This window comes from Rosa rugosa, chromosome 3 (genome assembly GCF_958449725.1).
Source record: "Rosa rugosa chromosome 3, drRosRugo1.1, whole genome shotgun sequence".
Lineage (NCBI taxonomy): Eukaryota > Viridiplantae > Streptophyta > Magnoliopsida > Rosales > Rosaceae > Rosa > Rosa rugosa.
The window spans coordinates 41,222,703-41,249,803 of record NC_084822.1 but is presented as its reverse complement, the minus strand read 5'-3'; the positions used below and the strand labels follow the sequence as shown (position 1 = coordinate 41,249,803).

At 39.7% G+C, this 27,101-nt stretch overlaps 1 protein-coding gene across 1 annotated transcript; it reads right to left on the bottom strand.

Moving 5' to 3' along the window:
- Nucleotides 1-5,993: 5,993 nt before the first annotated feature.
- On the bottom strand, nt 5,994-7,318 carry LOC133736295 (cysteine-rich receptor-like protein kinase 26). The gene is made up of 2 exons (XM_062163744.1): nt 6,484-7,318; nt 5,994-6,121 (listed from the first exon to the last, which is right to left on the bottom strand). Exons 1-2 carry the CDS (start codon nt 7,289-7,291, stop codon nt 5,994-5,996), a joined length of 936 nt encoding a protein of 311 aa, XP_062019728.1. The 5' UTR covers nt 7,292-7,318.
- Between the last annotated feature and the right edge of the window lie 19,783 nt (nt 7,319-27,101).

Below are 27,101 nucleotides of genomic sequence, written 5' to 3'. Positions count from 1 at the left end.
GTTACTCCTCAAAGTTTTGCCTGAAAAACAGTTTAGTCCCTCGCCTTTCAAATTAAACTGAATAGTCCTTATTCTCTCTAATTCTCATATAACAAGTCCAAAATGATCCGAAATGACTATTATGCCCCTCATTTTCTATTTTTATTATTATTTTAATTTTTTTCTCTATTTTTTTAATTTTTCTTCCCTTTTTTTATACTCTCTCTCTCTCTCCCTCTCTCCTGGCCGCACGGTCTCTCTCTCTCCCTCGACCTCTCTTCTTCTTCTCTTCCTCTGCCATCACCGGAGACCACCACTTCCGGCCACCATCTCACCACAATGGGCCAGGTCCTCTTGAGCTTCTTCCTGTCAGCCCATGACAGTCTCTGGTGCGACCGCGCTTCCACTCCCTTCTACCAACGCCTCGCTCGCGAGCTCCCCGCCGTCGTTGTCTCCGTCAACTATCGCCTCGCGCCGGAGCATCGATATCCGTGCTAGTACGACGACGGTTTCGACATCCTCAAGTTCATCGACGACAGTCAAAGCAGCTTGTTCGAGGGCGCGAATCTCGGGCAGTGTTTTTTGGCCGGGGACAGCGCCGGCGGGAACATAGCGCACCACGTGGCGATCAGAGCGAGCGGGCACGAGTTTCGGGATCTGAAGGTGGTCGGGATCTTGGCGATTCAGCCGTTTTTCAGAGGAGAGGAGTGGACGGAATTGGAGACGAGACTGAAGAGTGTGCCGCTGGTGAACGTAGAGCGGACGGACTGGGTGTGGAGGGCGTTTTTTGCAGGAGGGGTCCGCGCGGTGAGGGTGAGGCTGGCCTGGCCCATTGTGGTGAGATGGTGGCCGGAAGTGGTGGTCTCCGGTGATGGCAGAGGAAGAGAAGAAGAAGAGAGGTCGAGGGAGAGAGAGAGACCGTGCGGCCAGGAGAGAGGGAGAGAGGGAGGGAGAGAGAGAGAGAGAGAGAGAGAGAGAGTATAAAAAAAGGGGAGAAAAATTAAAAAAATAGAGAAAAAAATTAAAATAATAATAAAAATAGAAAATGAGGGGCATAATAGTCATTTCGGATCATTTTGGACTTGTTATATGAGAATTAGAGAGAATAAGGACTATCCAGTTTAATTTGAAATGCGAGGGACTAAACTGTTTTTCAGGCAAAAGTTTGAGGAGTAATAAGTATTTAATCCTTATTAGATTTATATATAAGTATTTATATATAAATGTCAATTTCATGTACATCTAAAAAAGAGACTCTATGCTTTTCAAAAAAAAAAAAAGACTCTATGTCGTTGAAAAGTTGAACGCTGATCTATGAAAGTACAATAATCAGACCAAGACATATGACCCATATAGTACGAGTTGTAGTGATGAACATGATAGTCATAAATCTCTTTAGAGTTGTCGATTGTTTCCCCTATATTGTAAGAATTCCAGACAATATCTGATGCAGAACGGATGACAGTCCAGTTCGAAGAGCAACTTGATCGTGCAAAAGGAAGTAAACGAAAAGGTACGAAAAGGAATTTTTTTTTTTAAATAAAAATAAAATAGTACATATATGTTTGTACAAGAAATAAGTATAATAAACATCTGCTATACATATAAAGAGATCTATGACTATCATGTTCATCACTACAACTCGTACTATATGGGTCATATGTCTTGGTCTGATTATTGTACTTTCGTAGATCAGCGTTCAACTTTTCAACCACATAGAGTCTTTTTTTTTTTTTGAAAAGCATAGAGTCTCTTTTTTAGATGTACATGAAATTGACATTTATATATAAATACTTATATATAAATCTAATAAATTGACTCTTTCAAAAAAAATTATTTCTGCAATATCCCTGATATTTTCGATATCTCTTATTTTTAAAATTCTAATAGATCGATATGTAAAAACCGATATTTTAAACCTTGAATTGGAGTTTGACTTTACAAATGACTATATCTGAATTGGAGTTTGACTTTACCAGACAATATCTGATGCAGAACGGATGGCAGTCCAGTTCGAAGAGCAACTTGATCGTGCAAAAGGAAGTAAACGAAAAGGTACTAGTAGCCACGAAATAGCTCGGAGTCCGATTGGGGCGTGCCATAGCTTTCCGGAAAGAGAATCGCGCCAGAAACCAAACTCGTCGCTATGTCACGACGTGTGGCCTTTTTCAGGGTCGTTTAGGGCCTCAAAACGCAGTTTTTCTATTTTTCCATAATTTTGGTTTTCTAGTTTATTTTGGATTGTTTTCGTTTTTACCCATGGGCTTTAGGGTTTCATTGTTAGTCGCCCTAGGGTTTCTTTTCTCTTATTTAAGCAACCTTAAACAGCTGCAGAACCTATCTTTTGTCTTTTATCAATCAAATTGAGATTATTCTCTTTTATCTCTGGTGGACTCCAGAAACTTTGTTTTAGGTTTATTGCTTGTAAACCTAGGTGATCTTTCCGACTGCGTCAATATCTGTCAGATTCGTCTTGAGGGGATTTCTCCACACCTAGATTCCCTTTGAGGGGATTACTCCTCACCAAGATTTCCCTCGAGGGGACTACTCCTCACCCAGATTGACAGGACCCACCCCAAGTTCCACCCTGGAATCCGAAGTGGCCCTGCGGGACCCACCTTTAAAGGAGATTTACCAAAAATTTCGGCATAACCTCCCTTAAAAATGGATAACCCAAAATCCTGCGGAAAACAAAATTCACTTCTAATAATCCAACCACAACTCCTGGAGCCACCCTGCTCCCAAATTCCACCAATCCCATCTCAAAGCTAACAACATCATACATAATCTCCGAAAGGTACAAGTTACTACAATCACCAAAGTTAGGTCATAGACCTCAAATATAATTCATACAAGTTTGGGTCACATATCCCTTAGTAATCAGAGCATTCTAGGAATATAAGTTTAGCATAGAGTACAGTAGGCTAAATAAATAACCTACAAAATATGATGACGGAAGCGGATACGGTCACTATGGCTCACTCCTGAACGCCGAGCAGCAACACTGAAAACTGGGCATTTGAAACCGAAGGGCCCAGGGAAAAGTAATTGAAAAACACGTTAGCGTGAGTGGACAAAAATAAACAATTTTAAACCAAAAGGGATTTTATACTTTCCCACATTTATTTCTTTAAAAACTCCCGATGCACGCAATGATTAAGGAAACCAAAATGAGAGAAGTTTTGCCCAAGAAAAACCGACTAGCCCCGCTAGTCACAAACAATTAAAAGAAAAGGTTGAAACTCTGATACTCAAGGAAATAAAACCAGCCCCGCTGGCTTAAATAAATCGGACTAGCCCCGCTAGTCGAAAATAGTATAATGAGTAGGGGAAGACGATAGCCATACGAGTGAGCCTCCCAGGCTCGGGTGATAGCCTCCCAGGCTAAAGTACTCCCATTACTCCCGTAATATACCCTTACGCCACTATGTGTAGCGATAGGATACTGGGCTTGAGAATTACTGTCACAGAGACAGTAACCAGCGCCACAAAGGCGGAGGGCTTCGGTGATCCCATCACCTCACCACAAAGGCGGAAGATCAATGCTAGCAATGATAATAGTCACCCAAAGTATGGCAACAGAAAATCCGAAAACCAAGTAAATCCATAAATACAAAAGGCTTCCCCATCTCTCGTAAAAGAATTTCCAATGACGTGTCCCACACGCCAAGATAATCTCACGTTCAAAAATAAATAGGAGATAAATAAATATAGAGATTTACTCCATCGAAATCTCATTTCGAAAATCTCATTTCGAAAATCTCATAAAAATCTCAAATCGCCGAATATAAATATAATGTAAATAGTATAAATCCGGAAATCACATCTGAAATAAATAAATAAGAGAAAATAAGCATAATCCAATGACGTGACCCCGCACGCCATAAAACCTTCAAATAATCAAATATCCAAAACCATTTTTGAAAATTAACCGTATGCTTGGGAAATTAATACGATAAACAAATTATAACCTCGGAACCAATTAAATAAAAGCATGCATCATTCTTTGAAAAATAAAAGTCCACTCACAGTATATGGTCAATCCTGACGTCGCTCGGTATTTTCCTCGTATGGGGACTCCTCTCGTCCTGTACAAATAGCACTCGTAAAAATATATTTACAGGACAAAAATTAACTTTACGATAATTAGAAATTGAGATTCATAACGTCCCCCTTCAAAAACCAACTCCTTAATTCACATCGAATCCATCCGTAATTCTCCAATAATATTCATTCATCGCTATAAAAATTCTAAGGTGAATTCGAAAGAAATTCGGCGATCGAATTCACGTAAATCGATAATTAACCATTTATACTCAATTCGTAATTCCTCCAATTTCGTCCAAACTTCATGTATAAAATTCTACAATCAATAAAGGATTTATGGAGCCAAAACAGTAATTAAAACTCAGCTCTACGCGCCACCACGCGCCACCCACAGTGGCTGCACGTGGGGCCCACGCGCCACCGGCAACCACCACCAATGGCCACCAAATTTTGGCAGCACCACCTACTCAACAGACCCAACCTCTTTCTCAACTACAAGAAGTTCCAATTTTACCTGGAAGAGCTCCAATTAAGCCGGTGAAAATTTTCCAGAAAAATTCAAGAACCCTAGGATCGGGTTCGATCGATTCGACCTCCACACTGCAAATTGAGAAGCAAGACCTTAGGGGAAATCATCTCTAGCAAAAACCCGACCTTCGACGCCGGTCTGGTGACCGGAGAAGGCCGGAATCGCCGGAAATCGGCAAAAGTCGTAAACTGAAACCATTACCTTCCCGGTGCGAAATCAAGCTTCTCCGGCCAAATCTTCACAAAACACCACCGCCAATGTGTCAAGGGGGAGGAGACGAGCCTGGGGGTAGCCGGATTCCGTCGTGGGTCGGCCGGAGGAGGGAGAAATCGGAGGTAAACCAGTTCGGGCCGAAAGGGGAAGGGGTCGGGGGAGAAGAGAGAGGGAGAGTTACCGGGTTTCCGAAATTGGAAACCTACAGTGGTAACTTTCCATATTTATATTTTTGTTACCATGAACAGTAACTTCACATTTTAAGCTATAACTTCCACATACGAACTCCGATTTTTACGTACCACATATGCACGCGCTCGGTTTAACGTCCTCTACAACTTTCATGAATGAAATTTTCTCAAATTAATAACTTATAAAAAGTCAATTTTTAACCACCCCCTAAACGTTAAAATTATAACCGCGAACGGTAACCATAAAGAATTTCATGTAACTCAGTAAAAAGGTATATCAGATGTGGGGTGTGACACAGATTCTTCTTGAGGGGATTTTTCCTCACCTAAATCCACCTTGAGGGGATTACTGCTCACCCATATTCGCCTTAAGAGGATTTCTCCTCACACAGATTCTCCTTTAGGGAATTATTTCTCACCTATATTCACCGGGGATTTCTCCTCACCCAAGTTCGTTTTGAGGAGATTTTGCCTCACCCAAATCTGCTTTAAGAGGTTTCACCTCGAAGCATTTTTAATTTTCCAAACCGTAGAAACCATTCTTAAAATTTTACACCCCCACATAACCTCCATATTCCATAATATATATTTCTTTCTGAAAAACTAAGTAACTTTTTTATTTTTTTATTTTTCTCATCAGATTTTACAGATATTTCTTCATTTGATCGGAATATATCCTAAATATCTTTATATATTGAGGATATTTAACAATATTGGAGAAATTTCGCAGAAATAGTGAATGATAAGATATTTTTCCTCTATGATATATCGGTCACTTCAAAAGGGCTATATCGAGAGAAATATCAGATATTTCAATCCTTGCATAATGATAACAGCGTGTCGTACTTGAAATAACTTTGAAAAAGCGACAAGTATTACCAGATAGCTAAATATTAGTTATCAATCTTATCATACATAATTTGTGAATTAGAAGTGAGATTCCTATGGTTAACTAATTAATATGAGTCAAACAATATAAAATTATAACTAGTAAAAAAACGTTTTATTGAACTAGAACCCAAATTACAGTAAATTCAAACAAACTGAACCAAAAAGTATACCAGATCATTGGATAGAGAATGAGATACAATTAGAAACATGGAAACCACGACTGGCACAAGAGTAGTGATCATGACCATTCGAGATGTGCCACTTTCGATTCCTGCAAAAATTGAAAATCCGATCATCACTTCTAATCAAACGTATGCAAAGAAAATTACTCAGTTGGAACTCGTGTCATCTATATGGCTATATACAACCATCATATCAAAATAAAATAATGATGATGAAATGATGCAAATTAATGAGCCAACTAAATGATTTTAATTTTTTCTTCAACTAAAAAAGGTATTTGCCATTTTATATAGGGATGCTTTTTTTAATGGGTGTTACGGTACCGATCAATGAACAAAATAATCATGATTAGTCAATTACGTACCCCTTTTTTTTATTGTGAATGAAATTAAGCCTCAATACATTCACTACATATATAATATGAGGCCACATATATGCAGGTAAATTTACCTCCAGAATTACTTGTGGTAGTGGCTGGCGGTGGTGATGGCGGAGGCAGTGGTGTCGGATCAGTTGCGGGGTCGTAGAAGAGGTCAGGATCATACCTTAAGCTACAGCTGGCACCAACATAACTCCAAGATTTATAACAACATGATGGGAGCTGCTCCAAACCCTTACTTATGCAAACACTGCAGTCTGTTTCCGATAAGTCTGGACTGCACTGCGCAAGTCCGTATATCGTTATACCAGAACTAACCGGAGCGTTTGAGTGCCCAACAGCAAATTTAAGAACACTACCCGCCGCGGCTTTACTTCTTAATGTTTCGAATAATGTGGTGAGCCTTTGATTAAAATCAAACCTTGAGGATGATGAGATATTGTCACCATGGCTATAGCCAGATATAGCTGGTGCTTCTACTCTGATGCCACTAATGGAGATGTTGGAGTAACGTAGCGTGCAATTTATGGAGCCTACACCTCCATCCTTTGCATCAGGGCAAGCGTTTTTGACAATAAGGGCGGTGGAGGCGGCAAGACAAGCAGCGCAGGCAGGGGGCTTGAGATCTCCTCTACAGAATCCGATTGCGTAAACTTTGTCAGGGATTTCTCCGTACGAGGAGTTGTAAAACCCGGTGGACGTGGTGGCGTTGATTGAAGAGAGGAGGGAGGAGAAGAGATGATTGAGGTTTTTGCCGAAGGTGCCGTTGAAGGTGCTTTTAGAACAGATGTTGCTTTCAAATGAATACTCACCGTTGATTTCAAATAAATACTCACCGGCTTGATGAGTAGGCCTGATATTGGTGATGGTGATGATCATGGGAATGAGTGAAAGGAATAATCGAAATCTTGAGGAGATCATTCTGTCTTTGGTACTTCACTAGCAGATCCTCATCTTCATATATAATTATAAGTCAACTTGATTTTAGTCAAATAATTGATCGAGACAATATATATAATTAACAAAGATTATATGCGTTGGACCAGCTGGTTCACGACTTCATGTTGCCGCTACCGTGCCGTTGATTAAGGCCATTGTTGTTTTGATCAACTATGATGCAGAGATGGCATGGGGTTTGTTAAACCATGTACGTACTACATTCGGCTTAGGCCAACTTCTTTAATTTATATGTATATATTGTGTCTCTCTTCATGTACAATCATTCTATCTATAGGCTAGAGTGCACTATATACATTGCATTGTGCGTTTTCTAACATCGCTAAAGTGACAAGATCACATATACCAGTCTCAAACGTGCCTGCAAGGATAAACGTTCCTACAATGAGACGTAGCGCCGCCCCAAGGAGAATTGGGCACGACACTACTGCCACCGTAGATGGCGGCACAGCGGCAACACAGGCCACATGGGAACTCATGGGTTTGATGGATACTCACCCTTAGAAGAGAGCGAATTTGGCACAACCCAATCCCTTAATCATTGACGCTCAAAATCCGTTCTATAAGAATATTTTGGATTATGGTTATGTCCAAGAGACACTGTTGGAGGATGCTTCAAAGTTAAAACCAATTCCTGAGAGTAGAGAGATCTCTATTAACTATATTAGTATACATGGGACGTGGAATCGAAATGTCATCATCATTGATGATGTATTTGCATATTCAGTTAAAATAATTGGTGGGTTGAAATAGTGAGACAAAAGTATTTACGAGCGTTCTTTCTTCAATATTCAAAAGCAGTACGTAATCACTCTCTAGCCTGAAAATGTATCCTGTCTTCTAGAAAGATTATTATTAAAAGTATGCGCTGGGTTATTGGTGATGGTAGGGGGGTATTAAGTTTTGGACTTTTAACTGGGTTTTCGATTTGCTTCTCTTAAATCTTGTTGATCATGATGTTAGAAGCTTTATTAACCTTGATGATTATGTGGCTAACTATATTGAGAATGGAAACTGGAATATCCCTAAACTTTCCTCTGTCTTGGATGATCAAGTTGTAAAGACTGTTACGGGTATCAATATTCCTCGCTATGATGTTGATGATGAATTTGTCTGGAAGCCGGCTCCTAATGGTAAGTTCTCCATTAATTCAGCCACCTAGATGCAATGCTCTTCCCAGATTCACTCTTAGACCAAAACTCTTAATAAGATTTGGAATTTGAATATCCCTCCAAATTCTTAGGGATAGTTTAAAAACAAGAGCTCGCTTAGCTCGTTATATTAATAATTTGGATACTTCTTGTGCTTTGTGTGGAGCAGGTATGGAAGACTCCAATCACCTTTTCCATGCCTGCCCTATATATACTAGTGTTTGGAATATTGCTCATCATCTCCCTCCGCCTTCAAGTGCCCCTTCCTTGAAAGATTAGATCAATACAATTTTCCAAAATAAAGCCTCAGCCACCATAGAAGACTGCATTCTCACCTGTTGACAGGTTTGGAAAGTTAGAAACAACCTCATTTTTCTGTCTACTAATTTCAACGCTTCTTTTGTAGTACATGCTATTACTTTCATTGGCTTCTCCTACAGAACTTTTGATCAATCTGTGTTTAGAGATCCTCGCTCTCAGGCTAAAGGTATCAAATGGATTCCGCCTCCTCCAAACTTGGTGAAGCTAAATTTTGATGGCTCTATTTTGAATGGAAGGATGCTGCTGGTTTCATAATTAGAGATTGCAATGGATTTCCTCTAGTGGCTGAGTCTAGGAATGTTGGCTCTACTAATGTCTCAGCTGGTGAGTGTGCTGCTCTTAAGGATGGTATGCAAGCTGCTATCAGATTCAATTTCTCCAACATTCAAGCTACTATTAGATTCAATTTCTCTAACATTCTTATAGAATGTGACTCGACTCCGGTTATTAATTGCATTAAAGACTCTTGTGAAGTCCCTTGGCATTTTCGTTCCCTTGTTTGTGATGTCAAGATCCTGTTATCCAAACTCTGCTCTTACTCTATCTCCCATGTTCTTCGAGAAGCTAATTTCATAGCAGATGTGATGTCGTCTTTAGGCCATAGTCTTTCTAACCCTACGATTTGGTTCGACCGTACTCCCAATCAAGTAGTCGCTGCCTTTAATCTAGACTTGCTCGGTTGTGGTTACTTTAGAAGATTCTCCTTGTAATTTCCTTTTCTTCTTAAAAAAAAAAACATATTGTCTATCAACTTTCCAATGCTCAATGGAAAGAATTTCACGCCTAAAGCAATCTATAAACTTTGGATGTGTACGTACTCTTATGAAATCGACCTTAAGTTTAAAAAAAAAAAAAAAAAAAAAAAAAAAGCATAATACTCTTTTTATATATTTTTGCTACGTCTTCAAGAAGACATTTATGGCAGATGATTTTGTTTCGTTCAATTATTTTTTTAGCAAAATTAGATTAATTCTGAACCAAAACAATTTAATTTCGTGGCTGTTGTAGAGAAACTGAAATTGAGAGGAATTTGCTGTGTATTCTCATTGATAATAGGGGCCTCTTTATATAGAGGATTACAATGCATAGAATCTTAATCATACAAGGAAAGTAATCGTACATTGAATAGGAATCTAGATCCTTCTAATTTAATCCTATTACCACTAGGTCAAGTAACCTAGGGTTTGGGCCAAACACAAATTAAGGTTTACTTGAACACTCCCCCTTGTGTTGCCCAAACGCGGTGCTTCTCTCGTTGCCTCGTTAAAAACCTTGCCGAGTAACAAAAACCCAGTGGGACAAAAATAACCTCGATCGAAGGGGAAAAAGAGCACAACACACCCTTCACGTTTCGAGACGAACATGTAGACATCTTCCCCTGATGTCTGCGCCTCCCCCTGATGACCACGATCATGGGAGTTCAGATAATTTCCGCAAGCCAATTCTTGCCACATGTTTCTCGAACGTGGATTTGGGCAATGACTTAGTAAACAAGTCTGCCACATTGTCCTAAGATCGAACCTGGTTCACTTTGATCTTGAGGAGCTTCTGTTGTTGCTGATTGTAGAAGAATTTGGGCGATATATGCTTGGTGTTGTCGCCTTTGATGTAGCCTTGCTTCATTTGTTCAATGCAAGCAGCATTATCCTCATAAATGCTTGTTGGCTCATCTGTGCTAGACTTCAAACCACAATTGCTTCGAACATGCGTAACTATGGATCGAAGCCATATACATTCACGAACTGCTTCGTGAAGAGCAATAATCTCTGCATGGTTCGAAGAAGTAGCGACAAAGGTCTGTTTTGTAGACCTCCAAGATATCGCGGTCTTTCCCATGGTGAAAACATAACCAGTTTGGGAGCGACCTTTGTGTGGGTCAGAGAGGTACCCAGCATCAGCAAAACCTTCCAAAACACTTATATCGTTTTGGGATGGGGAGAGGGAACGCAATCCACCATGTGTGGCGTCCCTGGTACTTGATGAGTCCGAATCTATCTTCTCTTTGTAGGGATATAACAAGCCCATATCGATCGTACCACTTAGGTATCGAAAGATATCTTTAACACCAGTCCAATGGCGTCGTGTAGGCGCAGAGCTATATCTAGCTAGCAAGTTCACAACGAATGAGATATCCGGTCTTGTGCATTGTGCTAAGTACAATAATGCGCCTATTGCACTTAGGTAGGGCACTTCTGCCTCTAGCACTTCTTCATCGTCATCTTTTGGACGAAATTGATCCTTCCTTGGATCAAGACTACGGACGACCATTGGGGTGCTTGAAGGCTTAATCTTGTCAGTGTTGAAACGCCTAAACATCTTTTGGGTATAAGCTGATTGATGAATCAGGATACCATCTCTACGGTGCTCAAGTTCTAAACCAAGACAAAATCGTGTTTTCCCAAGATCTTTCATCTCAAACTCGGATTTCAAGTGTTTAGCGGTTTCCCTTAACTCTTTAAGGGTGCCAATTATGTTCATGTCATCGACATAAACCGCTACTATTGCAAATCCGGAACTTGTCCTTTTTATGAACACACATGGGCATAGTTCATTGTTGACATATCCGTTTCCAATCAAGTAGTCACTTAGACGGTTATACCACATCCGTCCGGATTGTTTCAATCCATATAGTGAGCGTTTCAATCTAATCGCAAACGCGCTCCGTGGTTTAGAGCCACTTGATTTGGGTAACTGAATTCCGTCTGGAATCTTCATGTATATCTCTGTATCTAGATCCCCATATAGATACGCAGTAACCACATCCATAAGCTGCATGTTCATTTTTTCAGAAACTACCAAACTGACAAGGTAGCAGAACGTTATGACGTCCATTACGGAGAATAGGTCTCCTCGTAGTCGATTCCAGGGCGTTGTGAGAAACCTTGCGCCACAAGGCGAGCTTTGTACCTTACAATCTCGTTTTTCTCATTACGCTTTCTAACGAATACCCATTTGTGACCAACTGGTTTGGTGTTGGGCGGTATTGGCACAACTGGTCCGAATACCTTTCTTTTCGCTAGAGAATCAAGTTTTGCCTGGATCACATCTTTCCACTTTGGCCAATCAGCTCTACGTTGGCATTCATCAACGGAGCGTGGTTCGATGTCATCGGTCTCAATAATCTCACGCGCCACTGAATACTCGAATACATCATCAATGATGATGGAGTTTCTTTCCCACGTCCCATGTACACTAGTGTAATTAACAGAGATCTCTACGTTCTCAGGGATAGGTTCTGACATTGAGGCGTCCCCCAATGATGTCTCTTGGACATAACCATAATCCGGAACATTCTCATGGGACGGATTTTGAGTATCGATGATCAAAGGATTTGTTTGTGCCTCATTCGCTCTCTTTCTAGGGCGAGTATCCTTCGAACCAATCGGTCTACCGCGCTTTCTTGCGGGACCTGCGGCCATAGATGCCACATCATTGCCATGTTGGGCAATGGCGCCATCTCCTGGTGTCACAGGAGAGGCGTGATGTCCAGTATTTGGGACATCGATCCTTGCAGGCACGTTTGCAGCAGGTATGTGTGATATCGTCACTTTGGCAACATCAGAAAACGCATCAGGCAGAGTGTCTGCTACGTTCTGGAGCTCGATTATTCTTCGCACTTCAAGTTCGGACTGTACTGTACGGGGATCGAGATGGGACATAGTGGGGACAGACCACGACAATTCCTATCGTTCCTGTTGAACATATGTGTTCTTATCTCCCCCTAACGATGGGAAGACTGTCTCATCAAAGTGACAATCCACAAATCTAGCGGTAAAGAGATCGCCTGTCAAGGGTTCAAGGTAGCGGACGATCGTTGGAGATTCATATCCAACATAAATGCCCATTCGTCGTTGTGGACCCATCTTAGTACGTTGTGGCGGCGTAATAAGCACATAAATGGCACACCCAAAAATGCGTAAGTGCGAGATATCAGGCTCGTACCCAGTCACTAGCTGTAACGCAGAGTAAGATTGGGTGGCAGTGGGTCGTAGACGAATTAGCGTCGCTACATGCAATATTGCATATCCCCAAGAAGAAACAGGGAGATTGGTGCGCATAACCAATGTCCGTGCTATCATCTGTAGTCGTTTGATAGCGGCTTCTGCGAGACCATTTTGGGTATGAACATGGGGAACTGGATGCTCTACATCAATCCCCAGTGACATGCAATAGTCATCGAACATTTTCGATGTAAACTCCCCAGCATTATCAAGTCGAATTGACTTAATAGGATGGTCAGGGTAGTGAGCCCGTAGACGGATAATCTGGGCGAGGAGTTTAGCATAAGCAGCATTTCTAGTGAACAATAGCGCGACATGTGACCAGCGTGTCGACGCATCAACCAATACCATAAAGTATTTAAAAGGTCCGCATGATGGTTGAATTGGTCCACAGATATCCCCTTGGATTCTCTGTAAGAACGGAATGAGTATTTTGGGATCCTTTGCGTAGGACAGTCTCGGTCCTAATTTCCCGAAGGAACAGGCTTTGCAGAAAGAGCGAGGGGCCTTAGAAGCAACTAATGAGGATTTTGGTTGGGCCTGAGCGTCTGTAGCGCTATTAGAAGCAAAGTGTGTGACTACATCACCCATTATGGCGTTAGAGCCATGGAAATTGGTATGTGTGGCGTCATGGCCACTAGGAGGAACAACCATGGCGTCATGCTCATGGTTGGCGCCATTAATGGCGTCATCACATGGGACTTGGGCGGCCCTATGGCGCCCCAAGACGGCTGCAGCTCCAGATGCTGCAATTGTTGCGGTCTTGCTAAGTCCTGGAATCAATTTTCGATTCTTGCTTCTTCTCACTCTGAAGAATGGATGTCCGTGTGAAGTCTTTAGTATACGGAGCATCATATCACGACCAGGATGTCCTAGTCGGTCATGCCAAAGCCAATATGTGTCTGAATCCAAGAGATCTTCTCTTATGACATTATTGGATTCAATAGGTCGAATTGTAGTGACATAAAGTCCACTAGATTGACACATAAGCTTCTCTAAGATGCGCTTTCTTCCGCAATCATTAGAGGTAATGCAAAGGAATTATATTCCGTTCTCACTATGCGTTTCCGCATGGAATCCGTTGGCTCTAATATCTTTAAAGCTCAATAAGGTTCTATTTGCCTTAGGAGCGTAGAGAGCTTCAGTGACTTTAATCAAGGTGCCATTAGGCAAAAGGAATTGAGCCATTCCATGTCCTTGAACTAAACCTGATGGCCCAGCCATCATAGTCACAGATGAATATGTAGGCAACATCTCCAAGAATAATTGCATATGTCGTAGGATGGTGTGCGTAGTCGCACTATCCGCAAGACATTGAAGTTCATCCATTCCTAAAAGAAAAGCTCGTAATTAAAAAAGGAGTCATAAAGAAAAGAACTCAACTTTTATTAATAAGCCAAACGGAATTACATCATCGTTTCTTTAACCAAAGAAAATCTAATCCAATAAACTAGTTAATGCAAAACAATGGTAGTCGTCTAACTCCTTTCGATAATTCCAATGTAAATGTGACCAGGTGAGTAGAGAGATGTCGGTGGAGCGAGGCTCACTTAAGTACCACTTATCTCAAAACCTTCCTAGACATCACACTCACATTGAGTACGCCTACTTGAAGAAAGACTAATAGCATTGGCATCTACTACAAAAATAATATGGCAATTGCCTACATCTCTTGGAAATAGAAAGACTTAATCAAAATTGCCAGTTTCTGGGTCTTGATCCTTGTAGTCTTCCACCCTTAGATCGAGATCTCCATCTTGATCTTCTTGTTCCATGTAATTTGCCTCCCTTGCTTCACGATACATCTTGTATGCGTTTGCAATGTTCTGGGATGAAGTACACTTCTTTGCCCAATGTCCACTTGATCCACATCTGAGACAAGCATCATTATGGTCAGGTTCCCTTGATCGAGGCGCTCTGGGAGCGTTTTGTAGACGGTTATTGCCTTTGGTGGCGTTACCACCATAACCGGAGGCTTGGACTCTCTCTCTCTTCACACGTTTACCTCCACGGTTCTGTGCACGCCTATCTTGGCGATTTCCTTCCTCTTTAGGGCGAGAATATGAACCAGAACGTCCAGAATTATCCCTACTCTTAGGATTTCGCTCCTTGCGTCCTCCCTTGGAGGCGCGACTATAATTAGACTCCGGATTTGACTTGGTTCCCACGGGTCTGGAGTTATGTTCTTCACAAGTATGTTGTCGTGCTTTTCAGCTACGTTCAAGGCACCAATTAGCTCATGAAATCTTGTGATACGTCTAGCATTGACATCAATCCGATAGTTTTTGGCTATCATCAATGCAGAGACGGGGAAGGTGGAGAGAGTCTTCTCGATCAACATCGTATCAGTGATGTTCTGTCCACAGAATTCCATCATAGACTTGATACGAAGTGCTTCTGAATTGTAGTCAAGTACAAACTTGAAATCACAGAAGCGGAGGCTATGCCATCTCACTTCTAAGTCTGGAAGCAGGGAATCACGGACGTTGCCAAAACGCTGCTCGAGTTTTACCCATAGTCTTCTTGGGTCTTCCTCATTGAGGTACTCATTTTGGAGCGCGTCATTCATGTGCCTTGTCATGAGAATGATGGCTTTAGCTTCATTCGCCTCTCTCGTAGCTCTATTTGCTTCAAAAGCAACAGCTTGTTGAGGAGTACGCACGTCCTGACTTGGCTCTTGGATCGTACTCAGGATCCCATCAGCCTTAAGATGCTGGCGCACATCACGGACCCACTTGTGGTATCCAGGGCCTGTTGTCTCTAGTGGAGCGAAGCTCAACTTGTTCAGGTTACTCATCCTGAAAAACAACAAGAAAATAGGGTTAGTTTCGGAGCGAAAAAGGCTACCACGAAAAACTTTAAAATTTCTGAGCGTAGTCGCTTCCAAGAAATTAGGGACTTTCTAAGCGTAGTCACTTCCAAGAAAATTCGATTCCAAGAGGGGTTTTGGATTAGATCGAAACGACGATGTATGTGGTCGATCGTTTTCTTCTCAACAAACTCTAAGTTTGGAGGACTCTACAAGCTCTAAGCTTGGAGTGAGCACGAACCCCCACAGTTCGGCTATTGGTCTCCCTTTGAAAAATAGCCGGAAATCTTGACCGGAAAAGTTGTTGGCTGGGTAGTGCAGGGATACTGCCGGGTCGCTGCGAGGATGCTGCGGAGATGTTGCAAGGACTGTTACGGGGCCGCTGCGGGGATGTCGCGAGGCCGCGAGGATGCTGCAGGTATGTCGCGAGGATGCTGGGGAGATGCCGCGAGGACTGTTACGGGGCCGTTGCGGGGATGCGACTGCTGCGGGGTCGCTGCGGAGATGCCGCAAGGACTGAGGAGATACCGCGAGGGTGCAGTGTGCGCTTGCGGGGAGCAGCGAGCGCAGGTGCGCGAAGGAGCTACGAGGGATTTATTGTTTTTGGTTTTTAGGGCTAGGGTTAGAGCTCGTGCTGATAACGTGTTGTAGAGAAACTGAAATTGAGAGGAATTTGCTGTGTATTCTCATTGATAATAGGGGCCTCTTTATATAGAGGATTACAATGCATATAATCTTAATCATACAAGGAAAGTAATCGTACATTGAATAGGAATCTAGATCCTTCTAATTTAACCCTATTACCACTAGGTCAAGTGACCTAGGGTTTGGGCCAAACACAAATTAGGGTTTACTTGAACAGTGGCAAGTTTTTCTTTCTGTTTTTAGCCGTCTATTTATGCTGTAATTCATAATTTTTTTTATGGGTGGTTCTAGTTTGACCTCCAAATTTTATATTTAGGGAAAGTTCTACCATGACGTAAGGTATCAGTAACTTAAAATTGTTACTGCATCTGGGCCCTCTATTTTACACGGCTAAAATGGACGGACGCGCATATGCACCCGCATATGTGCGTCCGCTGCATGTAATCGCATGGTAACCTGCTATAGCAGGTTTCAACAATGCTATTTCAAAATTTTGAAATCAAACCTTGAAACCGTTCCAAGCTGAGAAGCTGCAAATGATTTACAGGCCAATAGTGGCTTTACATAACGAATAAATGCAATCTCTTGATCTAAGGGCTTCATGTGGACTCAGGATTCAATCTTGGTTCCTTGGCGGCTGTTGGAGGCAGATGGTAGAGACCGAGGGGCTGAAAGAGCCCCAGGAGTAACGCACAGAGTAGCCCATCAGAAAAATCTGAGGAAGAAATGGAAGTTATAGAACTTTCTAACTCATAAGCACCGGCCTAAACCCTATACCAAGCCTTTCAACAGCAGGTCGTATTGGATGTATACTCCTTGGAACACCAGGTCGTCGTTTTAAGAATTGTTCGGTACTAGTCGAAGCAACACCATGAGATTTCGCTATAAAGCCTAGTGTATGGTTAGGAATAGGCAGGTAGATATGTAAATGTGGAGTGAAAGCTAGATCAACATGGAGCTGATGTTAATTTGAGTGTTAATCATGACTTGCGACCTCCGGAGCAGATATTATATTGTGATTGTAATAATTGTTTTGGTGCTATGTGATGATCGTTTGTTGAGATTGTTGTTCGTGAATTGATTGAATGACTTATGTTGTTGGAGACACTAGAAGAGAGGGGATGGACTAATGCTCTCGATCAGTGGCACCAGAAGAGAGGGGATTGTGTGCCTGTACGTGGATGATCTTATAATAACCTGCAGCAACTCAAACGAGGTAGCTAAATTCAGGGAGACCTTAATTTCTCAGTTTATTTCTCAACTCTCACTCTTCTTCGATCAAGAAAGAACAAAGTTGGTTCTGGGCTCTGTCTTCCCGTTGGGCCATTGTGGGCTTTGCAAACTTAAACCTTCCTAACTCTCAACTTATCAAGACACCAACTCTCACCATTATTCTCACCAACTCTCACCATTATTCTCGCCTTGATTTCTCCTACTTATTAAATCTCCAATTCATTTTTTTCAATACTTAAGAAGCTAAGTACACCTCCTTAGTTTTACCAAAACACCATTGAATAATTAAATCTGTATCTTCAACAATTTGTTTTTTTATTTTATCTCAACCACAAAAAAATTTGTGAGTGAGTTGCCTACATTTTGGTGTACTTTCAATGACGGGACCAGAAAATGATTCTTGGAGGGGCCAAACAAGTAGACAATTGCAATGATTTTTCTGTTAATCTAGACACGATCATAGTTGTTTTATTTGTTTTGCAATATGGATGGTTCTAGAAAAGACTTTGGTTTTCAAACAAAGAAGAGAGTTTCTATTAAGACCTCCAAATTTGCTCATTTGACCTCTCATACTCTCTACACTTTGTGCTTTTAAATACAAAAATTTGCTCACTAAACGTCCTTTTGAATTCCTCAAATAACCTTAGTTATATTATTCACATACAAAAAAATAAAATACTCATTATACCTCTATTTCACTAACTGCACCTCCATTCCTTTTTTTTTTTCTATTCTTTTTGCATGCAAACCTAAAAAATGCCCAAAATAAATTTCTAGAACTTCAAATCATGAATTAAACGGTCAGAACATGCACAGAAATTGATCAAGCAGTCATAAATCAAACGGTTAGACAATTATTCCTATGTTTCTAACCCTTATAAAAAATGAAAGGTTATTAAAAAAAAAAAAAATGAAAGGTTATAGAAATTAATATAAATATGAAAAAGCCCAGAACAAAAAAAAAAGAAGCCAAAAACCACTGTCTCCCACCCAAAACTCATCCTCCAATCAAACCTTGAACGAAGTCTAGACTATGAACTCAATAAAAGTTCGGAACAATTTCTTAGTCTTTAATTTGTGTTAAAACTAGGCGGAGAGGTTTGTAAAGAAAATAGGGTTTTTATCACCACTAGGGTTAAAACTTTCTTGCACCGAACAAAATGATACACAACTTTCAAAAGTGATCAAAGAGGTACCTAGACTTATGAAAATTGATCAACTTCATACCTCCGTCCATTTTTCGTCGCATCTCCGTTAAAGCTAAGAGTATATACAACCCTTCACTCAATTTTTAGTTAGAAATGACAATATTATCATCTAATTCTTTCTCTTTCTCTTTTTCTGTTCTCCTCGTTCTTCTGCAATCTGTGAGCTTTCTATAATTGAAATTCGAAAATTTTGCAGAATTGGAATCCAAAATTGAATATAGAGATGCATAGATGCAAAATCAATCCCATAAATTGAAGTGATTTGTGGTCAGAGAGCACTACTAGAAAAACCCCCCAATGAACACAGATGAGATTCACACAGATATAAATCTGTGTGAGAAACACTGCAATGCACACAGATACCTGTGTGAAAACCATATTCACACAGACATCCGTGTGAAATATATTCTAAAAGTGGGGTCGGAAAATTTCACACACATTTCCATATGAAATTCACACGAAAGTCCGTATGAATTAAAATGATGCAAAGCCGTCCGTGTGAAAATTTATTTCCTCTTCAAAGAATTTTTTTTGTGTCAGAAATTCACACGGAAATCCGTGTGAATTGTATTTTAAAATAAAACGAAAACAAATTAAATGCATAAAATTTAATAAGTATATTTGATTCACACAAATATCCGTGTGAATTTTTTCTTCTGCAAATTTTAATATTCTTCATTATCTCATAATTAAACACTTCTCTCTCTCCTTGGGAATAACTTCAATTTTCAAATTCTTAATTTCTTTCGATTTTATTGTTTTTACTCTTTAAGAAGCTTATTGCGGATAGAGTTTAGGAAGGTATTATTTTACCTTTATACTTCGTTCTTATCTTTTACTGGTGGCTAAGAAGTAAGGGTTGTGAGAAGAAGAAAAAAGAACTGATGGAAAATGCTTAGATCTCTCTCCCCTCAATTAACCTCATCTATGAAATTCAAGATACCAAATCTCCAGGTAAGACAAGGGTTTCAACTTCCTCTCTTTACTATTTCTTATTGATCTGCCTAATCTTGCTGGGTCGAACAGGATCTTTCGACAACATGGAAGCCCTTCTAAACCCAGCAGGAAATGAGTAAAAAAGTTTCGATCCTTTCTCAGCAAATCAAACTCACTGTAAGTCTCCCTTTCTCCATCTCTCTTTCTTCTGTGAGTATTATGTTTGAATATTTCGAGTTGGTTTTGCCCCATGAATTTGGTGGTATTGGGAATTCAAATTGACTGGGGATTTTTCTTGCAGACAAAATAATATGCCACTAAAAAGTAGATACAGATTCTAAGCCATCAAGAGTGAAAGGCACAAGTATGTTACTTTGGTATAATGAATTTCTCGCTAGAATTCAAGCAATTAAGCTCATGGCGCTCCTCATGAAAGCAATCTGGGGATTCATCTTCCTCCTTCGTATGCCCCTTTCTTCATATCAATGGTATAAACCACCTCATTGAACCCAATTTTCTTGGATGTGATGTTGGTCTGATAAACGAGACTGATCTTCTTCATGATGGCTTTATCAGCGTCGGGGTTGAGGCATTGTTCCATATGCTCTAGCAATAAATTGGGTTCAAAAGAAAAATAAGTTGAGGGACCAAAAAATAAATATGTAAATAATTTAATAATAATAAAATTCAATAAATATATTTCTGTGGAGGAGTGATTTAAGAGGGGCCCACCAAATGCATTCACATGGATAGACAATCTGTGTGCAAGTGGTTTAGCAACGCCATACTACGAATAGGTTATTAATGGGAAAATTACTGGTCCCCCCTTTAACTTTTGGTGCGTCGACAGTTCAGTCCCTGTTATTCTAATTTTAACAGATAACTCCCCAAACATTCAAATTTCACACAATTTGATCCAAAATTACCATTTTACCCCTCACTTATTTTTTTTTGTTTTTTTTTTTATTTTTCTCTCTCTCTTTTATACATATGTATATATATGTGTGTGTGTGTGTATATATTTTTTATTCTTCTCTCTCTTTATATATATATGTATGTGTGTGTGTGTGAGTATATATGTATGTATGTATGTATGTATATATGTATGTATATGTGTGTGTATATTTTTATTCTTCTCTCTCTCTTTTTATATATATTTATATGTATATATGTGTGTGTGTACATATACATATGCAGATATATACATATATATATATATATATATATATATGTATATGTATGTATACATATATATCTAATGTGTTTATGTATTTGGTAAGTCTATATACTATGTTTATGTTTCATATTATAAAAAAAATTCACAACTTTTATATATCTAATGTGTGTGTGTATATCTATATATATATATATGTATGTATATGTATATGTATATGTAGATATATAAATATATGTATAATTTTATACATATGTGTGTGTATATATATAATGTATATGTGTGTGTGTGTGTGTGTGTGTGTATGTATATGTAGATATATATATATATATATATATATATATATATATATATATATATATATATATATATATATATGTATGTATGTATGTATGTATGTATGTATATGTAGATATATGTATATATGTGTGTGTGAAAAAAGTAAGTGAGGGGTAAAATGGTAATTTTGGATCAAATTGTGTGAAATTTGAATGTTTGGGGAGTTATCTGTTAAAATTGGAATAACAAGGACTGAACTGTCGACGCACCAAAAGTTAAAAGGGGGACCAGTAATTTCCCCATTATTAATTAATCCGTGGCTGTATTGGCGTTTTCACACGGATTTTCATCCGTATGTGATGGGTACTTTTTCTAGTAGTGGGGGCCATTAACCAGCTATAACCAAATCTTCTTCTTCTATGGAATTAAAATCTTCCATTCAATTTCAATTCCACCATCGATCTTAGAATCAAAGAAAGTTGGGATGTTTCCCACCTTCTAAAGAAACAAAGAAAAATGGGGGAGAGAGAGAGAGGGGTGGAGATAGAAGAAGAAGAAAATCAACAAAGTAAAATAAAAAATAATTAAAAAACAGTTTCTTTTTCTCTCTTTGTCTTTATTTGTCTTTTCATATGAGTTGACAAAGTCTATTGATAATTGAAAAAACATAGAGGCCCAAATTATAAGAAAAAAACAAAAGAGTGCGTCTTTTCAGACCTCCCAAATTAGCATTTGGACCTCCCATTCTCATTTTTCACATCAAACCTTCATTTTTGCCATTTCCGCCTTCTTCATCTCCTTCGCACAATAACCTACGAACAAAAATTTAACTTATAATGAACCCAGTACTTTCCAAGTCCTGCCACAACTATTGAACCTAAGTAAAAGAACAGATGTATGAAGTCAATTAAAGAAATTGAACACCATAATTGTTGCCCATCTACAAAAAACAGAAAAGACTTATTCTGACCCAATACCAGCAAGCCCTAAATTTGCCCGTATCATTACTTGACAAGTAAATAGATTAATTATGCTGCTCATTAGTGAAAGTGAGGGATTTCAATCAATTCATACAAGTATACCTAGCTTCCAGTAAAATTGAGCAAGATTATGAACTTTAAGAATAGATTTCAAAGAACAACCTTATTGTTCCCCCAAAGGTCTGCACTAAAGATTTTCTAATGTTGCTCACTTGCTCATTTCAACCCAATTACATATAAAAAGTATTTTATAGTGATGAACTCAATGAAGTTTTGGATGGTTATTTAGTAGTGAAGCAGTCAAGCCAAGATTACAGAGGAAAGGAGGGCGAAAGGGGGAGGAATGGAGGATTTACGATAACAACAACATAATATATAACATCAACAATATAATAGCAACTCTATGGCGAATCAAGGCTTGTACACGATATCACGCATCAAGCAGACAGTTTGAAGCTATTGTTTAGACATATTTGGAGGGAAGAGAATTTTGCAGCTGATTCTCTGGCAAATGTAGGTCATACTATAGGAATTGGAAGTTGGAATGGAGCTCTAACACTCAATGCAGCAACTGCTTTCAATTTTGATTTTCATAATATAGGATGTTATAGAGGATTTAGGTTGTAGTTTTCTTTTCTTATGAAAAAAAAATCGATTTGTGAAAAAAAGATCATCGTGATTAGTAAAAATAGAAAAGTAAAATAAAAGGATAAGACGATGACATAAGAATTCCAAAAAAAAAAAAAAAAGATTCATGTATAGTATTAATTAACCCATTGTTTTGTCAAAATCAGTAGTTATTTTAGTCCATTGTTTTGCAAAAATCAGTAGTATTTTGGAACTATCTTATCTATAAATTAAGTCACTCGTGCAATAGATACATGAACAAAATTTGATCCCACACGGTTTTGTTAATTTACCGAGAATGAATATATATAACATATCCATAGTTAATATTTGCGAGGTAGCTATAGAAAGCCAACATGAAGACAAACGTGATGCTGATGGCGAACTTTGCAGTGTCAAGTAATCGAATCAAGGAATTACCAAAGATATATAATCTATAACCCACGCTTTAGGCATCTACTATGTTTATGTGTTCACATCATGATTTGTGATCTAAGGCCTGTGCTTTCAGTGAATTGCTTTAGGCTAGGTTATGAATAGAATTAACATTCATGAATTTATATTCATTCCAATGTGTAGATGAATTTGTATTCATCTATTGAGGATCATGAATTGGCTTGATTTGTATTCATCTATTGAGGATTATGAATTGGCTTGATTATGCAGGATCTCATCACCTCTAAATTACGAGGTTGGAGCACAAATAACACCCATTTACTTATAAAAAATAGTGGATCATTTCGTTGTGCACCATTACTACGTCGCAGCTCTATAACAAGGAGTTGTAGACATGTAGTCCTTCGAACATAATAAATATGTAGGTGTAGTGTTATGTGACACAACAAGGGGACGATGAAGACGAGGATGATTTGTAGGTGGAACTGGAACTCCTTGCTGCCTAATTTTGGGAAGATCCAGGGCCATGTTATTGGCAAGTCAACTGCAACCCAAACTCCAGGCCTCAAGATAATGCCCCTCTAAGAGCATCAGCCACCGTACCCTATAATTGATAGGCTATATAGCCATATTTGGCTTATCACTTGATACCTCTTGCATGAAGTTTCCACCATAAGCTATAATTCAAAGCCATATGCAACGGCTACTTTTTTTATTTCTACCAAAAATTCCCAATGGCTAATTGGCTAATTATAACGGTATATTAATAATTCATAATTTAATTGTAATAGGCCATTATTTAATATTGTAATTTTTATAATTTTATAATATATTATCTCTTATAAAAACATAATTCATTATTATGTATTAAAATAATTTAGCCCAAATATATTCAATATTAGGCTCAAATGAAAGATCTCAATGTGAACTTCGCAATAGTATAGACAAATTTATAGACATAAAATTTCAGGAGAAAAGGAAATTGTAACTAAAACCGAAAAAGGACACAAATGGAATAAAAATATTGTCAGTTGAATGAAGAGGGGTAAAAGAGGAATAAAAGAAATAAACAATAAAATATTAAATGAATCATACTTACCAGATTGAAAGACATATATTTTTTTTTTTTTTTTTTTGGAGAATGAAATACTTTCATAACTGAGGACAAAAGCCTCGGGAGCCCAGCAGAAACTAAGGCTAAAAAACAACAAATAAACAAACAGCCATACAATCCATCTAGTTCCATGACGGAATAGAAACTGGAAATACAGCCACAGCAGCAAATAGAAACGGTCATATTCCCACATCATGTGGGCATGGGAGGCCATCGTTCCTTAAAACTCTAATCAGAGACGGTGGTGGCTGATCAGCCCATCGCAAAGGACCCACGGTCTGTTTGGCAAGCGAGGCTGCAGTGTGTGCAGCGCAGTTCGCTTCACGGGGAACCCATTCCCAGGAGCAATCATCAAACCAAGAGCAACTATTTCTGATCTGTTCGATGATTGGGTAAGTCTTCCAGCTTCTGCAATTTCTTGTAGCTTTCAGATCAGAAATGATCTCACACGAATCCGATTCAATGCGTACTTTTTTCAAATTGAGAGAGATAGCTAGATTGACTCCATACTGTACTGCTTCTGCTTCAGCAATTGCAGCAGAACCACAAGTAGCCCTGGAAGAAAGCCCTCCAATCAGTGCCCCTGTGTGATTCCGAATTACAACCCCAATTCCACCTGAAGAAGGTGGAGACCAAGCGGCATCACAGTTTATCTTCGCATACCCTAGAGGCGGGGCCTCCCAATTTCGACCGGTGTTTGTATCATTATGATCACCAGTAATTGTAGAGGGCTCAAGAATCAGTACTTTTGTGGCCTCCTCAAGAAAGACATATATGACTTGGACATTGGACCATTCCGCAAAAAACTTTTTTGGGAAATGTGGAATGACTTACCATGGGAGAGGTTAATAGGCCATATATGAGTTTATTGCTTACCATGGCAGATGGTCTAATAGTGTCACTGAACCAAGCGCAAAGGAGACAACCTTCCTTGAATACTACTTGAACGACAGCGTGAAGTACTGTTTTAGCCTAAGGAAGATCAACAGCACCCAACTGCATACATAAGAGAATAAACATGCACAATCTCAGCTGTCCTGAGAAATTAAACAGAAAATGTTGACAAATGGAATGCATGAAGCATGAATTTTCATGAGTTTGTAAATAGTTCTTAACAAATCTTCTACTTTCAAAAATAGGGTAGAATCATTTCTAATATCATGTGTTCATAAATACTTAAAAATCTTAAAACTTTGGGAAATTCGTCCAAACAGTATCTGAACTTTTCCAGACTATTAATTTTCATACCTATACTTTGAAAAATGTCATAATGGTACCTGAAGTTTTGGCCCTGACCCAATTTCCATACCTGACAACAGTAAAAACGTTAACTCTGTTAACTTTTAAAGGGTTTTTTCGTCATTTTACTATTCATCCTCCTATCTTATCTGAAACCATCCTCATCTCCATCCTCTTCTTCTCCTCCACCGAAACCATCTCAAAGCTTCAGTCTTTGTACACAAAATCCAAAAAAGTTTTCAGCATTCCCTTACATTTCCCACATACTGATTAGCTTACCATAACAAATTAACAATGCACTAAAGCCAATTTCTCTTACTTTTTTTTTTTTTTTTTTTTTTGGTCTGAAAAATACTTCAATAGAAAGCTCAAAATGAGCAAAGATACAAGAACAGAAGAAACAAGTACAGCAAAAACCACAAACAAAAGAGAAAAACAAAGCAGCAAACTGCAACATAACCAATCCATAAATAATTGCAGCTCCCTCGCATTCAATTGCGGAATTGGATGCACTATGGGTACTAGAACCAGCTACCCAGTTACCATTGGCATCCCTGATCACAACACCAATACCAGCCTTCCCAGATGTCTCATCCCAAGAACCATCAACATTAACTTTCATGTAACTCGGAGGAGGAGGAGTCCAAGAATGAGTTGGAGGAGCAGATTGAGAGGGAGCTATACCTAACCAATTCGATCTCTTCTCCAGAGCAAGTAGACCGATTAGCTCATTCATATACATTCCTCCCAAACATAATCATAAAGCTTCAAACTTTTTGCAAAATTACACAAAATCAAACAACTTTCAGCTATCCCAACACACCCACCAAGCCAAATCCACCTAAAACACCATAAATTCTTCAATTTCTACCAAACAAATGCAAAATTGAGCAACTACACAAGTCAAGGTAGCCTGCCCTCACCTCGGCTTCCCCAGACTGGCCTGCCACCCTCCCTGCCTGCAGTAGACTCGCGTCCGGCAGCTCGCGCCTTGCACACCCCGCCTCCTCACCTGCAACGGCGCTGCTGCACCTGTACGCATGGCCCAACTCTCGCCTAGCCGCGCACGGCCGGCTGCCCACCTCGCCTAGCCTCGCACGACCCGAGAAGGCCACTGCTCGCCGGCGCTCTCCACCTTCGCAGCACCCAGATCAGATTCGTCAGCTCCCCACCGTCGCAGCACCCAGATCGGCGACGACGTAGCAGCCCACTCATCCCCAGTCCTCGCCAGCCCACACAGGCCTCAGCCTTGTCCAGCGCTGCACCCCAGGCCTCCGCGCACGCCTCCCCGCCTGACAGCATCCACGCTCGCCCGACCTCGCCTCCCTGCAAACCATCCATCGCTGCAGACCAGAAGGAAGGAGAAGGGAGAAAAGAAAGAAGAAGATGGAGATGAGGATGGAGATGGTTTCGGTGGAGGAGAAGAAGAGGATGGAGATGAGGATGGTTTCAGATAAGATAGGTGGTGAATAGTAAAATGACGAAAAAACCCTTTAAAAGTTAACCGAGTTAACGTTTTTACTGTTGCCAGGTATGGAAATTGGGTCGGGGCCAAAACTTCAGGTACCATTATGACATTTTTCAAAGTATAGGTATGAAAATTAATAGTCTGGAAAAGT

What these genes read in the sequence shown, in the direction of transcription:
- LOC133736295 (XM_062163744.1), bottom strand. Translation starts at nt 7,291, where the DNA reads ATGATCATCACCATCACCAATATCAGGCCTACTCATCAAGCCGGTGAG. An exon ending in TACCACAAGTAATTCTGGAG is followed by an intron (nt 6,122 to 6,483) that starts GTAAATTTACCT and finishes CAATTTTTGCAG; the next exon opens with GAATCGAAAGTGGCACATCT.